Here is a 20,666-nt window from a genome sequence, read left to right on the forward strand (position 1 = left end):
AGCTGGACATGATTGAGTGCGCGCGCATGCGCACGCACACGCACACACACGCACGCACGCACACACATGACCAAGGAAACATAGCTAGCAAATATTCTGAATAAATACTGCTTGAAATAAAGGCTGTTTTTGCTTTGTATTAGAAGTATTAATATTGCACCTCTATTGAAAAGAAGGCGTGCTCTTTGATCTATGCAGCCATCCAGTTTTAACAGGAGAAATGATGCCATTGTAAAAAGAGCAAGGACTAGTTTATATCTGATAGATCTTAAAAATGAGTGTAACTACTGAAGGAAGCAGTGAAAACCAGGGAAATTTTCTCAATGACTATAGTTCATGTGTTGGAACAAAGGGAGGGGGCACTAAATTGTGATGAAATGAGCTACGGCAGAAAATAAACTAGGGAATTCCTAAACCTAAACACACACAGCACAGTGAAAAGGACTCCAAGAGCCGACGTCAGCCCATTTTAAGTTACTCCTTTGCCTTACAATTTCCCATCGTGCAGGATGCAGCCCCAGCAGAGCAGAGGCATGTGAGTCACCGAGACGACAAAGCAAAACACCAGGACCTGCACACCCCAGTGGATCCTAGGGGAGTCTGCACCTCAGGAAACCAGAATGGGCTACACATGGTCCAGCCCTCTCACCACCTACAGACTTCCCAGCCACATCTGGAGGCTCAGAGCCTGGCTTCACGGGTAGAGATGACAGACGGCCCATATCACGAAAGTAAACTAAGACGAAGGTGGGGCAGCTTCCCTGTTGGCTCACTGGTAAAGAATCTGCCTGCGATGCAGGAGATGGGGGTTCGATCCCTAGATCTAGAAAATCCCCTGGAGAAGGAAATGGCAACCCACTCCAGTATTCTTGCCTGGAAAATTCCATGGATAGAGGAGTCTGGTGGGCTACAGTCCATGGAGTCGCAAGAGTCAGACACAACTTATCGACTCAACCACCACCGAGATGAAGGCAGGGCAGTGACTAGTACTCCGAATACACACAGTCTGGAACCATACACTATACTTGAGGTGGCCACACCTAATTCAATTTCTGACCCACAGACAATTTAATTCATTTAAAAACAGTAGTTCCCAAATTGTGGTCCCTAGATCAGTAAAACTAGTATCTCCTAGAAGCTTGTTAGAAATCCAAACTCTTGGGCCCCACCCAGGATCTCCTAAATCAGAAACTCTGGGAGTGGAACCCAACAGTCAGTAGTTCAACAAGCCTTCCAGGTGATTCTGATGTACTCTAAAGCTTGAGACTACTGACTTAACAAAAGTCTTTTTTTTTTTCCCCCCAAAATAGCTCTATCCTTCCATTTAAAGGCGGGGTGAGAGTTGGACTGTGAAGAAAGCTGAGGGCCGAAGAATTGATGCTTTTGAACTGTGGTGTTGGAGAAGACTCTTGAGAGTCCCTGGGACTGCAGGGAGATCCAACCAGTCCATTCTAAAGGAGATCAGTCCTGGGTGTTCTTTGGAGGGAATGATGCTAAAGCCGAAACTCCAGTACTTTGGCCACCTCATGCAAAGAGTTGACTCATTGGAAAAGACTCTGATGCTGGGGGGGATTGGGGGTAGGAGGAGAAGGGGACAACAGAGGATGAGATGGCTGGATGGTATCATCAACTCAATGGAAGTGAGTTTGAGTGAACTCTGGGAGTTGGTGATGGACAGGGAGGCCTGGCGTGCTGCAATTCATGGGGTCGCAAAGAGTCAGACACGACTGAGTGACTGAACTGAACTGAAATAAAATCTCACTCATTATTTACCATAAGGTCAGAAAATTATCTATTTTCCCTTTATAGATAGTCAACTTGGGATTATCCTCACTGATTTGGAAAGCCATGGAACACAGATAATACAAAAGTAATGAATCACTGGCTTAGGCACACCCTTTTGCAATAGACTGACCATCCTCATTAGGTTTTGCTTACCAGGCTTCATGGATATTCCCTGAATCCACAGTACAGCAGAACCTGGTACAAATACCGCCTGAATGAATGACTGAGCACAATGAATGGGGGACGACGTGGGAATTGGTAAGGCTGCCTACTAGAACAAAATCACTTGGATACTAAGAACCTCCTGTGTCTGATCCACAAAATAGTTTGCCTCACAAGAGATGACTGCAAGTTGACTGAACTGTCAGTCAAGACTCTCTTCTACAACTGGCTGCCTAATCCTGGATCCTCCCCAGGCACAACAGCTGGGATGAGGAAAAGAAAACTTGTAAGAATCCCCAGATCTTCCCAGGGAGAGGTTCCACCATCTCCTCTGAGGATTTCTGAACAAGAATTGCAAAACTGGCACAGTCTCAGCAGTGAGCATTCTGCAGGATTCTCCTGTTGGAGCATGATTTTTAAAAAGGCAAACAAGAGGGAGACAAATTGCTAGGAAGCTGCATTTTTTACAGCAATTGGAAGACAAATCTAACTTCTTACCAGAATTGGAAACCCACATGATATCACTGTAGTGCACATGAATTATTAATGCTCATCATTTTTTGTAAATTAGGTATTCAGGAAGGTTCCTGTCGACATCATGTTTGACATCATAATGCTTCATCATTCTAAAAGCCTAATGAGATGAATTCTTGCTAGAAAAGAGAGAGATCAAGCATGCATTTCTGCACTCTGGAGAATACCAGAGACCAAGGAGATAATGAAGATATGGTTTATAATTGATGTACAAAGAGCAAATTAAAAAAAAAAAAAACAACCTGTTACAACCCTACCACCACTGTAAACAAGACCAAATGGCACTTTACCTTTCCACCTGAGCATTTTGGAAAAGGGAGGGGTGAGTGCGGTGGGGGCCAGGGGGCATGACTAGTAATTATCTCAAACTCCTAAGGTGGAAGAATTCTTCTAAAAAGAAAGTTATGTCTTTATAAAATTACCTCATCTACAAAAGAACATGTAACAGGTAAAAATTGAAAAAGATACCATAACACCAAGTCACACATCCTAAAAGGATAGTATTATATATTTTAAACCAATTCTGTAACAGTAATTCTATGTGATACATATAAATAATCATTCTGTTCTCACATGTAATATCAAATCTGTAGTTTCTGAGTTCTACACGTGCAAATTAGTGTTGACTAAACTGAACCAGCAGTTTTGTCCAACATCTGCAGCAATGGGTTGGAATGAAATAAGCTCTTGTTTGGAAATCTGGTTGACAAAGCAAAGTAAGTTAAATTCCTATCCAGGTCAAGTCTTTTAACACTTCAGCCAAGTAGCAATGATATATATACAAGTTCATACTAACTGCTAATAATTGGGACTCATTTCCCCTCCAGTTTTTATTTCATTTGGTCTCTAAGTAGCCTCTTGAGAGAAGTACTAAAACATAGAGAATGAGTTCATTCATTATTCTTTCTTCTACTGAACAAACATGGAGTAACTGAAGTTGCCAGGTACTAAATTGGGATTCTTGCTACTCTGAAAGGCAAAAAATCCTCTTAAGCAAACCAAAAAGAGTATCCAGAGTTCATCAGTTGTCATCATTCTGAACCACTGCTTCATGTCAAAAGATTTCCTTTTCAACAAGAAGGCAAAAGGACAGTCATTATTGGCAACATTCCAATTTAATTACTTCACTAAATAAAACATTTTCATCCCCTAAAATTACTTCTAATGATAACTTTATGTGAACCAGTGTGGGAAAAAAAAAAAAACCTTAGTGTTCAGCATGCTCCTTTATAACAAATGTTCAATTAGTAGGTAGCACTGTCATGGATCCAGGTCTCTAGTTCTTGGATATTCTATCAGTAAACAGTTAACATTCAAAAGCTAGAAAACGTCTACCTGGTATATAGTAGGTGTTCAATAAATAGTGTTTGTATTATAATGATGATTATATTATAATACTCTATTACATGATTATTACCAGAGAAACTCTCTAACTTATAAACAAACATCAGTTAAGCTTTATGTTACAAAATCAGATGCTGTTAAAGCAAGCTCATGAAAAGAAGCGTTTGCTCTTCCATGTCATGGAAGTCAGCACACATCATCTTCTCTTCACCCATCCACTGAGAGCTGACTTTATCCAATGAAGACTAGGAGCCTCCTCACACTAGGCCAATCGTTGAATAACTTTTCAAGTAGTAAAGATATAATGGTGCCTTTAATCAGTGACACAATTCCTGGTAATCTACTAAACATGTAAAAGCTGTTGATTCTCTTACATTAACAGTCAGAGAGACACATTTCCCTCCCTCTGTACTGTAGGATATGCCACCATCCTTCTGTTTGCTATAAGGATAAAAGGCCCAGTGGCCAGATTTACACAAAGGAAAACCTCTTGGATTTAATAGTATTTTGAGAACACACAGGAGGGCACTGGTTAAAAAAAAAAAAAAAATCATTTTTCTTCTGGCACTAAGAAATATGTAGTGACTGCTTTAATCACTTAATGTTTTCCAGTGGCTCAAAATTTCGCTCTCCTGAAAGATAAGATGAATGTGCAGAATGAATCTTCATCTTCAGGCAGCTGCACTGCATTGGAAAATCAGTTGCCCTCACGGCAGCGCAGCCGACCCTCCAAACTCCCTGCCAGGTTCTTTCAATTATGTTCCAGACACGCAGCCAACCCAAAGAAGTCGTAAACAACAGGTTCCACTCGGGTCCTCCTCCTCCATTCCCTTCCTCCATCCCTCCAGAGAACAGAAACCCTCTCATCCATTCACAAATCCCCACACTCGGCCCCTGTGGCTGAGACTCCATGCAACCTGGCCGGTGTCTCCAGGTAAAAATCTGAACACGAGGGCACTGTAGTACCGTGGCACCGAGTCTGCGCCATTCACCTCCCAGCCACGCAAATCCAGCCCAGAGCTCGGATTTCATTCAGTGGAACTCGTCTCCGAACGCTCCAAACGATGCCCACCCCTCCTCCAGAGCTGACCCAGTCCAGCCTTCTCCTCGGTGAGAACCAGGCCAGCCCACCTGCTTCCCTTCTCCACCCCGCCCCCCGCTCCCCCAAACCGGCTCTCAGGACTCCTCCAGGGGTCTTTAACGCGCCCATTTCCGGGGCCCTCATCACCCACCTCCCGAATGAAAAGTAAACTCCTCCTTAGTGACCATCTCCCCAAACCAACCAGGCCACTAAACTCAGCCGGAGCCCCCTGCCCGCGGGACGCGGCGGGCGGCCCCCCCGGCAGCGCGCGCGGGCGCCCGGCGTTTACCTTGACGCTGGTGTAGCTGGTCTGGGTCTCGGCCTCCGCGCTGCTGCAGCAGTGGCGCCTCCGGCCCCTGCAGGTGGTCGCCGCGGGGCCCGCGGAGCCCGCGCTGCTGCCGCTGCCCAGCTCCCCGCGGGCCCTGCGGGCGCGGGCGGCGCCTGGGGACCCGGACGCGCGGCTCTGGGGGATGGCGTCGGCGGCGTCGGTCTGGACGAAGAGGCCGTGCAGGGGGCCCGCGGGGCCCTGCGACACGCCGGTGGTCTGGCGGGGCGAGTTGGACTCGTCCGAGTCCCGGCAGTAGATCACGCCGCTCTGCGAGACGTGGATGCTGGGGGCGCAGCCCATCCCTCGGCCGGGCTCCCCCGCGCGCCCGCCCGCGCCCCCGGCCGCCCGGCCCCGGCGCCGCGGCGGCCACCTGCAGTGAGGGGGCGGGCGCCTCGGCGGCGGCGGCGGCGGCGCCCCGACCGTGCGCCCCCCGGCCGGTCTGGCCGCCGCTCCGTCGGGCTCACCGCGGGGCACCCCGCCGAGCCTGCCGGGGCTGCGCGCGTCACCCCAACTTTCCCTTCTGGGCCATTTTCCTCCTCGAGCGGGCGAGCGCGCACACACAGCGCCCCGCGCGCACCGGCGGCCGCCACCCTCTCCGCCGCGGCGCCCCAAACGCGCTCCCCACGCCTCCGCCCGCCCCTCCGCCCTCGGCTCCGCTCGACCCGCGCCGCCGCCCAGCTCGACAACGCCGGGCTTCCGCGGCCCCGGGGCCCCAGCACCGCCCGCACCTCTTTCCCGACTTTCACTCCGCGTACCTCCCTCCCTCCGTCCCTCCCTCCTTCCCTCCTGCCCGCCTTTCTCTGCGGCTCCCCGGCTTCGCAGTCGCCGCCGATGGGGCGCTGCTGCGCCCCTCGGCCCCGCCCGCCGCTGCCCGCACTCTCGCGGGCGGGACACAGCGCGCTCGCTGCCCGGCTCGGCACCCCGCACGCCCCGCCTCCCCCCGGGCCCCAGGGTGCGGCGGCGGTCACCACGCCCCGGCGCCCTCCCCTCCCTCCGCGGTCCAGAGGCCTCGTTCCTCCTGTACCCGTCCCGGGGGCTGCACCCCCAGTGCCCTAGCCTCTCTTCCCCTCGCGGCACAAACCCCGGGCGGGCCCCAAAGGGTAGTGTAGCCTGGGGAGCAACCCCAATAATACCCCTGGCCTTTCAGGAACACATTGTAACATCTCTGAGCCAAACATCATGACGCCCCGTAGGGACCCTCCAGCCTGTGCCCACTCATCTAACTTGCTCGCCTCCCAGTCGACTCAGATCATTAAGGAGAGGCTTCATACCTCTGTAGTCCCTCGCTTCCCCATGTACGCTGCAGGCTGAGTTGGATGGCGACCCAGTCTTCAAAAGGGTAGAGTAGACAGATGATGTACACCCATCGTCAGAGGTCACGCCAAGGAACCAGAGACCAGGTGAGGACCAAGCCCTTGAATGCACAAATTCCTCTAAGACCCAAAGAAAGAACTGAAAATGCTGTTCGCGTGGTACTGGGCTTTCTCCTCCAAAGTTTTCACCTCTTCCTTGGGTGTCACTACATCTTCACAGTGGCTTCTCCTCCATCCCACCCCCACCCGGATTGTCCACTGCTCTGCCTCACACCAGGCTGGGCAGTCAAAACTGCCTCCCCTCAGTCCCCTTGGAGAGGCGTGCACAATTTCCTTGGAGGGGTGCAAGAATACTTTCAGACGAAGGCTGCTTATCCTCCCGGATGTGCAGTCTGGGTTGGAGCTACCAAGCACCACTGCCCATTTATTCGCTTATTCTTTGAGTAATTCCAGTCTGCTGCCACAGCATCACAGAAGAGAAATGGATGGTCCAAGAAAGTGTATAAGGTCAAATGCAAAAGCAAGAACATAGAGTCCTAATGCAAAGCACAAAGAAGAATCCAGCTTGAAATAATTTCTTTGGTTCTTCCCTCTCTTCCTCTCCCCATCACATCAAATTTGGGGATGACTGGGTCAAGACTTCAAATGACAGCTTCTAACCTTCACAGAGAAGCAAGGTGTCACCCCACATCTCAAATTCAGATATACAGAGGAGAAAGAACTAACCTAGGAGAAGGCAATGGCACCCCACTCCAGTACTCTTGCCTGGAAAATCCCATGAATGGAGGAGCCTGGAGGCTGCAGTCCATGGGGTTGCTGAGGGTCGGACACGGCTGAGTGACTTCACTTTCACTTTTCACTTTCATGCATTGGAGAAGGAAATGGTAACCCACTCCAGTGTTCTTGCCTGGAGAATCCCAGGGACGGGGGAGCCTGGTAGGCTGCCATCTATGGGATCACACAGAGTCGGACACAACTGAAGCGACTTAGCAGCAGCAGCAACCTAGTCTAACTAACCTAATCTAAGTCTTTTGTTTCTCTTCTCAGCTTTCTCTTCCCAACTTTCAGTCTCTAAAAAATTTTTGATGACATGAAAAAAAGTCTGTGCTACATTTTTGAATGGACAGGCAAATTGCTCATAAAACTCCTGTGCAGGTTGGGCTCCTCCCAAAGCAGATTCTGAAATGATATTTTGCAGGCGCAAGGCTGATGAGCGCATACTCTTGGAATCAACATCTGGAAGGAAAGGAGGGAGAAAAGGAAGCAGGGAAGGGAGATGGAAGTTGAGCAGAGGGAGAAACTGAGTTAGGATACAGCCTCACTCAAAGCCACAGGCACCCCTGCAGGGAAAATTCTGAAGCTGGATGATGCTTCAGCATTGTCCTGAACTGGGTCTAGGAGGATACACCTTTATACCCTCACATAGGTCAGCAGTTACTTGTAGGCCACGTGGGTGGTCCTGGGCCAGGTGACTCTCTTCAGCTGAGGCAATTCCCTTGTAAGACTGACAGCTGAGCAGAGGGCTCCCTGCTGCCAGCACTCCCCCGGCTTGAGGAGTAAGTCCTTTCCTGGCACCACCGCTTCCACCACACTGCCCTTCCATGCTTCCTGTCCCTATCCATGACTATAAGAGTGCCACATTAAATGGTCACCACTGAGATGCAGGGACAGTCATTCATTTGATCAGGTCTAAGCCTGATGGCTGCCAACTGTTCTACTTCCAAGGGACCATTCAGAATCTGGGAAAACATCATCAGAGTTAAGTTACAAAAGCGCTAGTCTCCATACCAGTCCTGAAGCAATGTTAAGTCAGGAGATAACCACTCCTAAAGCTTCTTTTTGATTCTCTTACATACATCCATTTCAGTCATCATCCTTCATGGAGCTACTAATCAAGGTCAACCTTTTTGGACACTTTGAGCCATGCTAATTCTCATGCCCTGTGTCTACTTTTTCAGTTTTCTGTAGGAATGTGGTTACTATGATGAAACCTCCCAGAGAAGAGAAATGGGCCAGCCACTCACTGAGGCTTTGAGAGGAAGAAGGCTATGATAAAACAGAAGTTACAACCAATCTTCTGGTGGAGAACATTAGGAGCTGAGTCATGAAGGGACAAGTCACCCAGAAGAAAATTTAGGCGGAAAGAAAAAAAGAAGAAGAAGAAGGAAAAAATAGAAGAAAAAAAGAAAAAGATGAAGTGTTTAGAGAGTAAATAAGCTCAAGGTGGCTACTGAACAGACTGGGCTGCTTCAGTACCTTAACTGACCATTTCATAAGGGGACCCATGCCTTTCCCTAAATGCGAGTCTCCTGCAGGGACAGAAGAGGGAACGGGGGAGTGCACGAGGTATAAATTCCTCCTTCCATTCCCAGAACAGCCAATAGTTTTAGACACAATCTTCCTCAGACCCAGCTTCCGCTGCCAATTCTGGCTTAGTGAAAGGAAAAAAATAAAGTATCCCGATAATCTCCACCAAGTGTTCTCAGTGGGAATGTGTAACCTTCCCCCATCGCTGGCACAAATCTGGTCACTGAAACATGCAGAAATGTGCGAGTGGAGGAATGGTTTAACTGAAATCGTGCCCCAGCTAAGCTCTGAGGCCCGAGTTCTTGCTCCTGTAAGTGATTTCTGGACCAATTCCCATGTCACAATTTCAACACATTCCAGGATCACAGCAAAGTCTACAAGTTCAGACACTGCAGATAAAATTTAGGCTCAAGTTACAGAATAAGGCCAGAAAAACCAACATTATTTTAAAAATTGAATTAAGTTAAAAAAATTTAGCTACAGCCAATGTCCAAGAAAGAAATCAAAAAGCAAACCAAATCAGAAATTTCTTCAAAAACTCAGAAATGTCCAAGGTCAGCTGAACGCTACATACAAGGTCAGCTTGTATGTTTTATACTCGTACCAAATAGAGCTGGTTTCAGAATTATGACCCAGAAGCACTGCAAGACTCTGAACAATTAAGGTCCCTTCCCAGTTAAGATTGGTATAACTCTTCTAGAATTCCTCTAAAGGAGAAAAGAATATGACTGATACATTTGGAGTGACTCTTCATAAAGGTTAAAACAATAGGAGTTTTGGATTAATTTTTAGATAATCAAATATTTCATCAACCAATCAACCTTGCAGAGCTCGGAATTCAAACTATATTCTTAATGGTGGAGCTTATTGGAAATCTAACCACCTGATAAGTGAAATGATACAGTTTATTAGGTAGCCGGGCACAGTGGAAGGTTCCTTGATCTCAGAGAGAGAAGGGCAAACGTGGAAGCTGGGCTGCCTCTTACAGCTGTGTAACCTCAGGCAAGTCACTTAACCTCAGGGCCTCCCTTTCCTGCATCATCTCCAACATCTCTAAATCACCAACCTTTGGGAATGCAGTGAAATTTCTGCTTTCTTTTATTAAATTGTTTTTAATTTAGAATAGTGGAATTTTTGAGCTGAAAGTGGTCTTCAACCTCCCTGCACATCAGAATCACCCTGAGGAATCTGTCAGAAACACAACAGCTTCCGGATCCCACCCCAGAGACCTGGAGTCAGGGGTCAAGGGCAAGTCCCACACTTGCCCTTTCAAAGAAGGTGGGTCCAGGGTAGCCTTTCCACAGCCTTCTTTGGGGACTACAGTAAGAACTGAAGTCCTGGAACTGCCCTGGTGGTCCAGTGGTTAAGAATCCACCTGGCCCAGAAAGATCCCAGCCGGTGCGCCACAACTACTAAGCCCTCGCTCTGGAGCTGGTTCTCTGCAACAAGACAAGCGATTGCAATGAGCAGCCCCCACCTACCACAACTGGAGAAAGCCAGCGTGTGGCAATGAAGACTCAACGCAGCCAAAATAATTAGAAAAAAAAAAAAAAAAAAACTGACGTCCTTCTAAGAGCCTGCAGTATCCTCCTGCTGTGGCCCCTGCCCTGCCTTTCTGTGCCTGCTCAGTCTCTGCTCCAGCCACAATGACCGCCTTGCTGTTTTCCCAAGAGAACTAACAGTATCAGTCAGGAGCCCTTCCTGCTATGCTCTTCATCAAAAAGAACAGGGCTAACTTCCTCACTTTCCTTAAATCTCTGCTCAAATGCTGTCTTCTCAATAACTCATTTAAAATCACAACCTGCACCCCTCCATGTCCCCCCATCACTCCTGATTCTACTCCTCCTGGTTTATTTTTCTTCTTTTCATAGCATTTATCACTTTTCAACTAATTATGTAGTTAGCACATTTATTATTATATTTATTGTCTATCTTCTCCCACTAGACTGGAGGCTCTACTAGAGAGAGCAGAGATTTTTTGGCTTCTTATTCATTGATGGATGGAATGCCTAGTGCCCGGCACAGGGCCTGTTGAAATATCTGTTGAATGAATGATTTTTTCTCAGTTCTCCCTTTTCTGTTTTTCTCTTCTCTTAACCGATATAACCTCAAAATAGAAGGGGGTTGGGTTTTTTCTTGAGTAGAGGGTTATGGTCTATGCCCTTTATTTTTAAAGTCAGTGAATGGTTTGACCTCATAATCCTCCTTTTGGCATTATATATACATCAGAAGAGTCAGAAGAATAAAATAATTTATTCACAATGTTTGTAGCTACACTGTTTATGATAATAAAAATTGAGATGATCTGAATATCAAACACTTAAGGAATAGCTCAGCAAACTATCCTAACAGTCAGAATACCACTATTTATACATGTATGGGTTAAATATTTATATATAGTATATGTAGATGATCACAACTATGGAAAATGCATGTCTATTTTTTGAGGTTCATAAGTGAATGTAAAGTGATACAGATAAGAAGCTGGAGCATGGCAGATTTCTTTTTTTAAAAAACTATTTCACTGAATAAAAAACTAATGTAAACGAATGAATGTAATGTTTCTCAATTCTCTCCCCAAAAATATTTTAGCTAAGTATATTTTCCTTTATGGACTTCCAGTGATTTTTTTTTCTTTCAGACAGTAGGCAGAAGATGGAAAATATTAAAGAAGGAAAAGACTCAGACATAGATGGAGACAAATTAATTTCTTTTTTTTTTTAACAAATTTCTTTCTAATTTACAAAGGAACTACTTACAAAGCAGATGCACAGAGACACAAAGGCACAGAGCTGACCAGAAAGTGAGAATCAGAAAGACATGAGAACTATTCTCATGGTGAAATATTCCTACCAAGTGGCTTTACAGCTCTTTTAAGGGAGTAAAAATAAGTTTTAAGTTGTATGTTCAACTGTGAGTATATCACTTCTTGGCCCTTTCACCACACACCAAATGAAATTTGGGAGAGTTGGCCCACAGGATAGTTTTCCCAAGCTGGTTGTAGAATATGCAAAAAGAAATGCGGGAAGAGATTCAGCCACCATTTGACTTTTTTAGGTTAACATCATCCAGCATGGAAACCACTGAGCACTGGGCTCTGAATCCCTGTTATCAAAGGTGATCCGATCTTCCTATTAACAAGAACACCACAGGGAGGAGCTGGATCAGGCCTGGAAAGGGGCCTCCAGAATCTTCTTTCTACTCATTTTCAGAGTTCTCCTGGATTCAAATAGTTAAGACTATGAAAGATGAAACATTCATTTCCAGAAATCTGGTAAATACGTCTCACAGGAGTAAAATCAGGCATAAAAGGATATACAAATGAAACACAAGGTACAGTCCTACTCAAAGGGGCTTCTAGAACAATCAGGGAGATGGGACTTACACACAGGAAGTGACAGAGCATAATACATGAGTTGACATTCAAAGCACAAGAGCAAAAATGAGTGGTACTGGCGATTCTCTTCAGTGATTATGACAACTAGGGAAGGCTTGCTAGAGAAGGAGACGTGTCAGTTGGACCTCAACCAGAAGGACTTTTCAAGCAAGGGGAATAGCATGAGCAAAGAAAGACACAGGGGCAGAATTCACATGGCTGGATCTAGAAGACAGTGAGTAGATGAGACAATTTAGTGTCTCCTAACATGGGGCTGCTACAATTGGAAGGGGAAGAAAGAAGACAGAAAATGGAAAACCCTGAAAATTCTCCTATTTGTAGTGGAAGTCAACGTGGGTCCTACCACCTTTAAGGCAACTCCCCATGTGAAAGTCTAGATTTAGAAAACAAATTCATTGTCCTGGAAAATAAGTGTTTGCCAAATGATAAAATATTGGCTTTCTAAAAAAAAAAAAAAATAGCAGACTGCATGGCTTCAAGAAAACTTTTCTATAGCACTTTGAGTGTTTTGGGTATGCTAAGTCAGGTTATAAATTATTAATTCACTCCTATTTGATTTAAGATATACAATATATAAAGCAAATTAGTTTGTTCCTAAATTAGTGTGGCATTTTCTCAAGGCTTCTTGGGTTATTTTTAAAGAAAAGTTGGGGTCAGGTTTCTAAGCAGGCCCTCCTCACTGGTACACACACTTTGCCACACTCCAAAAGATTCCATTACACCCTGTGATGCTAAAGTCATTCCTTCCTTCAGCGTACCTTTACTGAGGGGCTACCATGTATCAGACGCTAACTTGGCATGGGGGGACAGACAGAAGCAGTCTGTGCTATAGAGCTGGAGAGAAAAACAAACAGCACAGTTCTCTGGCAGCCATGAAGCTGGGGCAGGGATTCAGGACACACTGGTGTGACAGAGACGGGGGAGACTATGGACGTTTTCTCAGAGGAGTCAACACTTACATGTGAGTCTCGAAAAACCTTACCAAAGGAATATCGTTCTTTGCATCTACCCATCCACTCACCCACATAGTAAGAACACCGAGGGACTTCCCTGGTGGTCCAGTGGTTAAGAATCCACCTACCAATGCAGGGGACACACTGATCCCTGCTCTGGAAAGATCCCACATGCCTCCAGGCACTTAAGCCCAAGTGCCACAACTGCTGCACACACGTGTGGCGACTACTGAAGCCTGCGTGTCCTGGAGCCTGAGCTCGGCAACAAGAGAAGCCATCGCAATGAGAAGCCTGTCCACTCTCGCTAGAGAGTAGCCCCTGCCCACTGCAACTGGAGAAAAGTCCACGTAGCAACGAAGACCCAGCACAATCAAAATAAATAAATACTTTTTAAAAAAAGAACACTGAGCCCCCACCACTGTGCCAGCCCCGAGAGGGACACAAAGAAGGAACACTCAGTACCCACTCTCAGACAGTTACATCAGAAGTACAGACACGTACTCAGAGATGTGTGTTAACACTTACTTTGGAAAAGTAATCCAAGCCCAGAGAGAAAGATCACTGTGGGTGGAAGTGATGCAGAAGATGTCACTGAGGAGTGTGGCACTTGGAAGAAAGGGCAGTATTTGAATAAGCTGAAATGTTGTAATTTCACTTACATGTAGCTGTCCAGTTTTCCCAGCACCACTTATTGAAGAGAGTGTCTTTGTCCCATTGTATATTCTTGCCTCGTTTGTCAAAAATAAGATACCCATAGGTGCATGGGTTTATTTCTGGGCTTTCTATTGATCCATTGGTCTATATGTCTGTTTCTGTGCCAGTACCATACTGTCTTGATGACTGCAGCTTTGTAGTATAGTCTGAAGTTAAGAAGGTTGATTCCTCCAGCTCCATTCTTCTTTCTCAAGATTGCTTTGGCTATTCGGGGTCTTTTGTGTTTCCATATTAATTGTGAAATTTTTTGTTCTGGTTCTGTAAAAAATGCCATTGGTAATTTGATAGGGATCACACTGAATCTCTAGATTGCATTTGGTAGTATAGTCATTTTCACAATATTGATTCTTCCAATTCAGGAACATGGAATATCTCTCCATCTCCTTAGGTAGGTTTATTTCTAGACATTTTATTCTTTTTGTTGCAATGGTGAATGAAATTGATTCCTTAATTTCTCTGATTTTTCATTGTTAGTGTATAGGAACGCAAGTGATTTCTATGTATTGATGTTGTATCCTGTGACTTTGCTAAATTCACTGATTAGCTCTAGTATTTTCTGATAGTATCATTAGGGTTTTCTATGTATAATATCAAGTCATCTGCAAACAGTGAGAGTTTTACTTCTTCTTTTCAAATCTGGATTCCTTTTCTTTTTCTTTTCTGATTGCTGTAACTAGGACTTCCAAAACTATGTTGAATAATAAGTGGAAAAGAGGACATTCCAGAGGAATAATGTGAGCAAAGGCCTAGAGGTGGGCATACACACAGAGCGCATGGATAACAATGAAGTAGGTTATTCAAAAGGGGTGCAATTCAAAAGGTAGGCTTGTACCTACTAGGGAACCAAATGCCAGACTGCGGAGTTTGGCAGAATTCTAGTCATTGGGAATCACTGAGGTTTTTTTTTTTTTTTTTTCATTAAGAGTACTAATTTACTGAGATGAATCTGGTTGCATATTCAAGAAGGACTGGTGAAGGAAATTGGGAATGAGGATGAGTAAGGAGCTATAACAATCCAGGGATGAGATGATAAGGACTGTTGTAGACTGAATTATGCCCCACCCACCCCCACCCCCAAAAAATCCGTATGTTGAAGCCCTATCCCCAGTGTGACCATGTTTGGAGATAGAGCTGTTAGGGAGGTAATTAAGGTTAAATGTGGTTATAAGGATGAGCCCTAATCCAATAGGACTGGTACCCTTATAAGAAGAGGGAGAGACACCAGAGAGTTTGCGCTCTCTCTCTGCAGGCATGCAAAGTGAGAAGGCACCATATGTCAGCTTCTAGGTCCTCCATGCTAGCACAAGCATGACCCTCCTTTCCCAGTGCAGCTAAGGAAACAGTCTCTTTGCCAAGACTTCTTTGGGTTTCCCTACAATCTAGTCTACACAGCGATACGAGTTTCTTGCTTCACGTCCAGATTGCTAAAGTTGATCTTCTGATAGTTCCGCTTCAAGAACAGATTTTGAGCCCTGGGATTTTCCCTCTTAACCAGCAAAAGTGCCTCAAGGCTGCAGCTCAGCCCGAGGGCCCTGCATTAGCACCTTCTGTGGTTCTGATGTCTTAATCCTCTCCCTTGGGCTGCTGGGGCTGTGAAATGAGGTATTCTAGAAGGCTTTTGGCAAAAAGTCTCTTCCTTCTCAGAGTTTGACATTTGCTCAGCAGCATGGCACTTCCCGTGTTGCACCATTAAACATCTCCTAGGCAACAGTAGCTGGGGGCATGACTGATTACTTCTTCATACCTCATATGATATGGCTTATAATAAATTAAGTCAGATATAGGAGCCTTTCCAGAGTTCTCTGCACCAGCAGCTGTCAAACATCAAAATTGCCTAAAACAGAGTGCAGGGCCCAAGAATTTTTATTTGGAACTAGTTCCCAAATGATGTTGATGCTACTGATGCCAGGGCATACTTTGAAAACCACTGCTATACATAACAATATTATAAAACAATATCAATGACCAAAAAAAAGAGAAAGAAACCCCAAAACCCTTTACCTGTGATGTTTCATTTGCTGAAGCATAATATAACTTGTGCATAAACCTGAATGCTTCATTATACAACACAAGGCACAAAGTGCTCTCATCTGGCAATTTATAAGAATTGTGAGGTTATGAGTTTCATGATGCCTCTCCAAGCCAGGGACTTCTAAGAACGGTTCTCAAGAATCTTTACCCTGTCTGGGACATAGAGTGTGGTGTGGCACGTGTGGCAGAGGGGAGACTTATAGAAGTAAACGTTACATTTAAATGCACACCAGCGGAGCTATGTAGATTTCCAATAGAAAACTTGATTTTCCTTTTCTTAATATATACTGTTCAAGCCTAGGAAGACAAACATTCACTAACTTTTAGAACAATCAATAAAATTCTGAAAAGCAGTGTCCTAAGGAATAGGAGAGGAAGATAGTATGAAGTCAATAAAGCAAAATTTCTTTCAGAAAAACTGGTTGAAAAGCAATAATAGCAATGGATACTATTTAGGAGATAGTTTACTCTGTGTTATACTTTACATGTTTTGTCTCTGTACATAATTTCTCTGTGTATGATGTATCTATGCTTCTCTTCTCCTTTCGGATATAAAAGCTTTCAACATCTTCTGTCTGTTTACCACTAATCTCAACTCCCATCTAGCATGGCTAAGTTTTCTTGTTTTGAGTATGGAGTCATCAAACTTTTATAGGTTATTGAGACTTCCCTGGCAGTCCAGTGGTTAAGACTTCACATTTCAATGCTGGGCACATAGATTTGATCTGTGATTGGGGAACTAGGATCCCACATGCTGTGTGGCACAGCCGGAAAAAAAAAAAAAAAAAAACACAGGAACACAAGCTTTTAAAGGCTATAAAAATCCACAGAGCATTTAAATATATGTGTATGTGTGTATTAGTCATTCAGTCATGTCCAACTGTTTGTGACCATCTGGACTATAGCCCACCAGGCTCCTCTGTCCGTGGACTTCTCCAGGCAAGAATACTGGAGTGAGTTGCCATTCCATTCTTCTCCGGATCTTCCTAACTCAGGGATCAAATCTGGGTTTCATGCACTGTAGGCAGATTCTTACTGACTAAGCTACCAGAGAAGCCACATATATATATATATATATATATATATATATATATATATATATATATACACACACACACACATATATATATTATATATATATTTAACCAAATACATATATGGGTGTGTATATATGTGTGTGTGTGTGTGTGTATATATACACACACATGGCTTAGGCTATATGTACTGCATTTCTAAGATCTAAAAGATAAGATTCAGATCCTTCCTAGTGGAGAATTTTTTGAAATCACCAACATAAACAACAATTTTAAAAGAAAAAAAAAACCCTAGAATGTAGAAATGGAAATGACACATTAGGAGAAACATAGTTGTTAAATTAAGGATTCAAGCCAGGATTTAAGATTTTCCTTCTCTTAACACTTTTCTCAGAGATAGAGCACAGCCACAAAATCTATACACTTATAAGACACTTAAAGCATGAAAGTGCAGAAACTTTTGTGAGAAATTCATCAGCTCAGTTCAGTTCAGTTGCTCAGTCATGTCTGACTCTTTGTGACCCCATGGTCTGCAGCATGCCAGACTTCCCTGTCCATCACCAACTCCTGGAGTTTATTCAAACTCATGTCCATTGCATCAGTGATGCCATCTAACCACCTCATCCTCTGTCATCCCCTCCTTCTCCTCCTGCCTTCAATCTTTCCCAGCATCAGGGTCTTTTCCAATGAATCGGTTCTTTCCATCAGGTGGCCAAAGTATTGGAGTTAAGCTTCAGCATCAGTCCTTCCAATGAATATTCAGGACTGATTTCCTTTAGGATTGACTGGTTTGATCTCCTTGAGGTCCAAGGGACTCTCAAGAGTCTTCTCCAACACTACAGTTCAAAAGCATCAATTCTTCCGCTCTCAGCTTTCTTTATAGTCCAACACTCACATCCATACATGATTACTGGAAAAACCATAGCTTTGACTAGGCAGACCTTTTTTGGTAATGTCTCTGCCTTTTGATATGCTAAGTTGGTCATAGCTTTTCTTCCAAGGAGCAAGTGTCTTTTAATTTCATGGCTGCAGTCATCATCTACAGTGATTTTGGAGCCCCCCCAAAATAAAGTCTCTCACTGTATCCATTGTTTCCCCATCTATTTGCCATGAAGTGATGGGACCAGATGCCATGATCTTAAGTTTTCTGAATGTTGAGTTTTAAGCCAACTTTTTCACTTTCCTCTTTCACTTTCATCAGGAGGCTCTTTAGTTCTTTGCTTTCTGCCATAAGAGTGGTGTCATCTGTATATCTGAGGTTATTGATATTTCTTCCAGCAATCTTGATTCCAGCTTGTGCTTCTTCCAGCCTGGCATTTTGCATGATGTACTCTGCATATAAGTTAAATAAGCAGGATGACAGCCTTCATGTACTCCTTTCCTGATTTGGAACCAGTCTGCTTTTCCATGTCTAGTTCTAACTGTTGCTTCTTGACCTGCATACAGATTTCTCAGGAGGCAGGTCGGGTGGTCTGGTATTCTCATCTCTTTAAGAATTTTCCAGTTTGTTGTGATACACACATTCAAAGGCTTTGGCATAGTCAGTAAAGCAAAAGTAGATGTTTTTCTGGAACTCTCTTGCTTTTTCAATGATCCAACAGATGCTGGCAATTTGATCTCTGGTTCCTCTGCCTTTAAAACCAGTTTGAACATCTGGAATTTCACAGTTTGTGTACTGTTGAAGCCTGGCTTGGAGAACTTTGAGTATTACTTTGCTAGTGTGTGAGATGAGTGCAATTGTGCGGTAGTTTGAGCATTCTTTGGCATTGCCTTTCTTTGAGATTGGAATGAAAACTGACCTTTTCCAGTCCTGTGGCCACTATTGAGTTTTCCAAACTTGCTGGCATATTGAGTGCAGCACTTTCACATAATCATCACTTAGGATTTGAAAAAGTGCAACTGGAATTCCATCACCTCCATTAGCTTTTTTTATATAATACTTCCTAAGGCCCACTGGACTTTGCATTCCAGGATGTCTGACTTTAGGTGAGTGATCACACCATCGTGATTATCTGGGTCATGAAGATCTTTTTTGTATAGTTCTTTTGTGTATTCTTGCCACCTCTTCTTGGTATCTTCTGCTTCTGTTAGGTCCATACCATTTCTGTCTTTTATTGTGCTCATCTTTGCATGAAATATACCTTAGTATCTCTAATTTTCTTGAAGAGATCTCTAGTCTTTCCCATTCTATTGTTTTCCTCTATTTCTTTGTACTGATCACTGAAAAAGGCTTTCTTATCTCTCCTTGCTATTCTTTGGAACTCTGCATTCAAATGGGTATATCTTTCCTTTTATCCTTTGCCTTTAGCTTCTCTTCTCTTCTCAGCTATTTGTAAGGCCTCCTCAGACAACCATTTTGCCTCATTGCATTTTTTTTTCTTGGGGATGCTCTTGATCACTGCCTCCTGTACAATGTCACAAACCTCCATCCATAGTTCTTCAGGTACTCTATCAGATCTACACCCCTGCATCTATTTGTCACTTCTACTATATAATTGTAAGGGATTTGATTTAGGTCATACCTGAATGGTCTAGTGGTTTTCCCTACTTTCTTCAATTTCAGTCTGAAATTGGCAATATGGAGTTCATGATCTGAGCCACAGTCAGCTCCTGGTCTTGTTCTTGCTGACTGTATAGAGCTTCTCCATCTTTGGCTGCAAAGAATATAATCAATCTGATTTTGGTATTGACTATCTGGTGATGTCCATGTGTAGAGTCTTCTCCTATACTGTTGGAGGAGGGTGTTTGCTATGACCAGTGTGTTCTCTTGGCAAAACTCTATTAGCCTTTTTCCTGTTTCATTCTGTACTCCGAGGCCAAATTTACTTGTTACTCCAGTATCTCTTGACTTCCTACTTTTGCATTCCAGTCCCCTATAATGAAGAGGACATCTTTTTTGGATGTTAGTTCTAGAAGGTCTTGTAGGTCTTCATAGAACCATTCAACTTCAGCTTCTTCAGCATTGCTGGTCGTGGCATAGACTTGGATTACTGTGATATTGAATGGTTTGCCTTGGAAACAAACAGAGATCATTCTGTTGTTTTTGAGACTGCATCCAAGTACTGTACTTCGGACTCTTTGTTGACTATGATGGCTACTCCATTTCTTCTAAGGGATTCTTGCCCACAGTAGTAGATATAATGGTCATCTGAGTTAAATTATTACAATTCAGATGGCATAAATTTCCACATTAATTGTACTTTTCATATATTCTCCTGTATAATATGAACAAGTACAAAACATATATAATAATTAGTTTGAGATGCCACATCTTCAAGTAATTTCTCTTCTCAGGAAATGTAGGGAGCAAGCCATGAATGGCCATTAGTAGAAATCTAGCAATCAGGGGCTTAAAAGTATCCCCTGGAAAGGTCTGAGAGTCATTTCAGAGCTTGAATACTATATCAATAAGTTGTATGAGCTCTATTTGGAGAATAGGCATAGAAGCCATTGTGGGGCAGACAATTTCATAATAAAAAAAAATGCAATGCATCCTTCCAAATTTCTTTGCAATGTCCATTATTTTAAATTATGGAAGAATGAGGAAAAAAGAACATAAAACATCTCAGAGTACATCTTCAAACAGAATCACATTCGAGATGGCAATCTTTTGTGTAGGATCATGAATAAATATTTGAAGCATGGACTAATTAATGGCTCTGATGAAGAAACAGCAACCAAAG

General features: G+C 44.0%; 1 protein-coding gene and 1 long non-coding RNA gene across 9 annotated transcripts in view; one reads left to right on the plus strand and one right to left on the minus strand.

The window, feature by feature from the left end:
* PDE8B (phosphodiesterase 8B) overlaps positions 1-20,666 on the minus strand; it is a 298,935-nt gene that overhangs the window by 218,196 nt on the left and 60,073 nt on the right. For 2 of the 8 annotated variants that reach the window (XM_086323151.1, XM_086323150.1), the window contains exon 1: positions 5,196-6,009. The exons of 4 other annotated variants lie outside the window; for them this stretch is intronic. In XM_086323151.1, coding sequence (XP_086179277.1) covers positions 5,196-5,534 — 339 coding nt within the window. In that variant the 5' untranslated portion in view covers positions 5,535-6,009. Of the gene's footprint in view, positions 1-5,195; positions 6,055-20,666 lie in introns of those variants that run through there. 2 more of the 8 variants (XR_015135515.1, XM_086323158.1) reach the window with 2 other exon arrangements.
* Positions 4,636-8,710, plus strand: LOC147365404 (uncharacterized). Its single transcript, XR_015135533.1, has 3 exons — positions 4,636-4,935; positions 6,382-6,634; positions 8,506-8,710. It is a non-coding gene; the product is annotated as an uncharacterized LOC147365404 (long non-coding RNA).

The sequence above is a fragment of the Bos grunniens genome, chromosome 10, assembly GCF_055505025.1.
Source record: "Bos grunniens cultivar Pamir isolate PY7600 chromosome 10, Bosgru_T2T1.0, whole genome shotgun sequence".
NCBI classification, from domain to species: domain Eukaryota; kingdom Metazoa; phylum Chordata; class Mammalia; order Artiodactyla; family Bovidae; genus Bos; species Bos grunniens.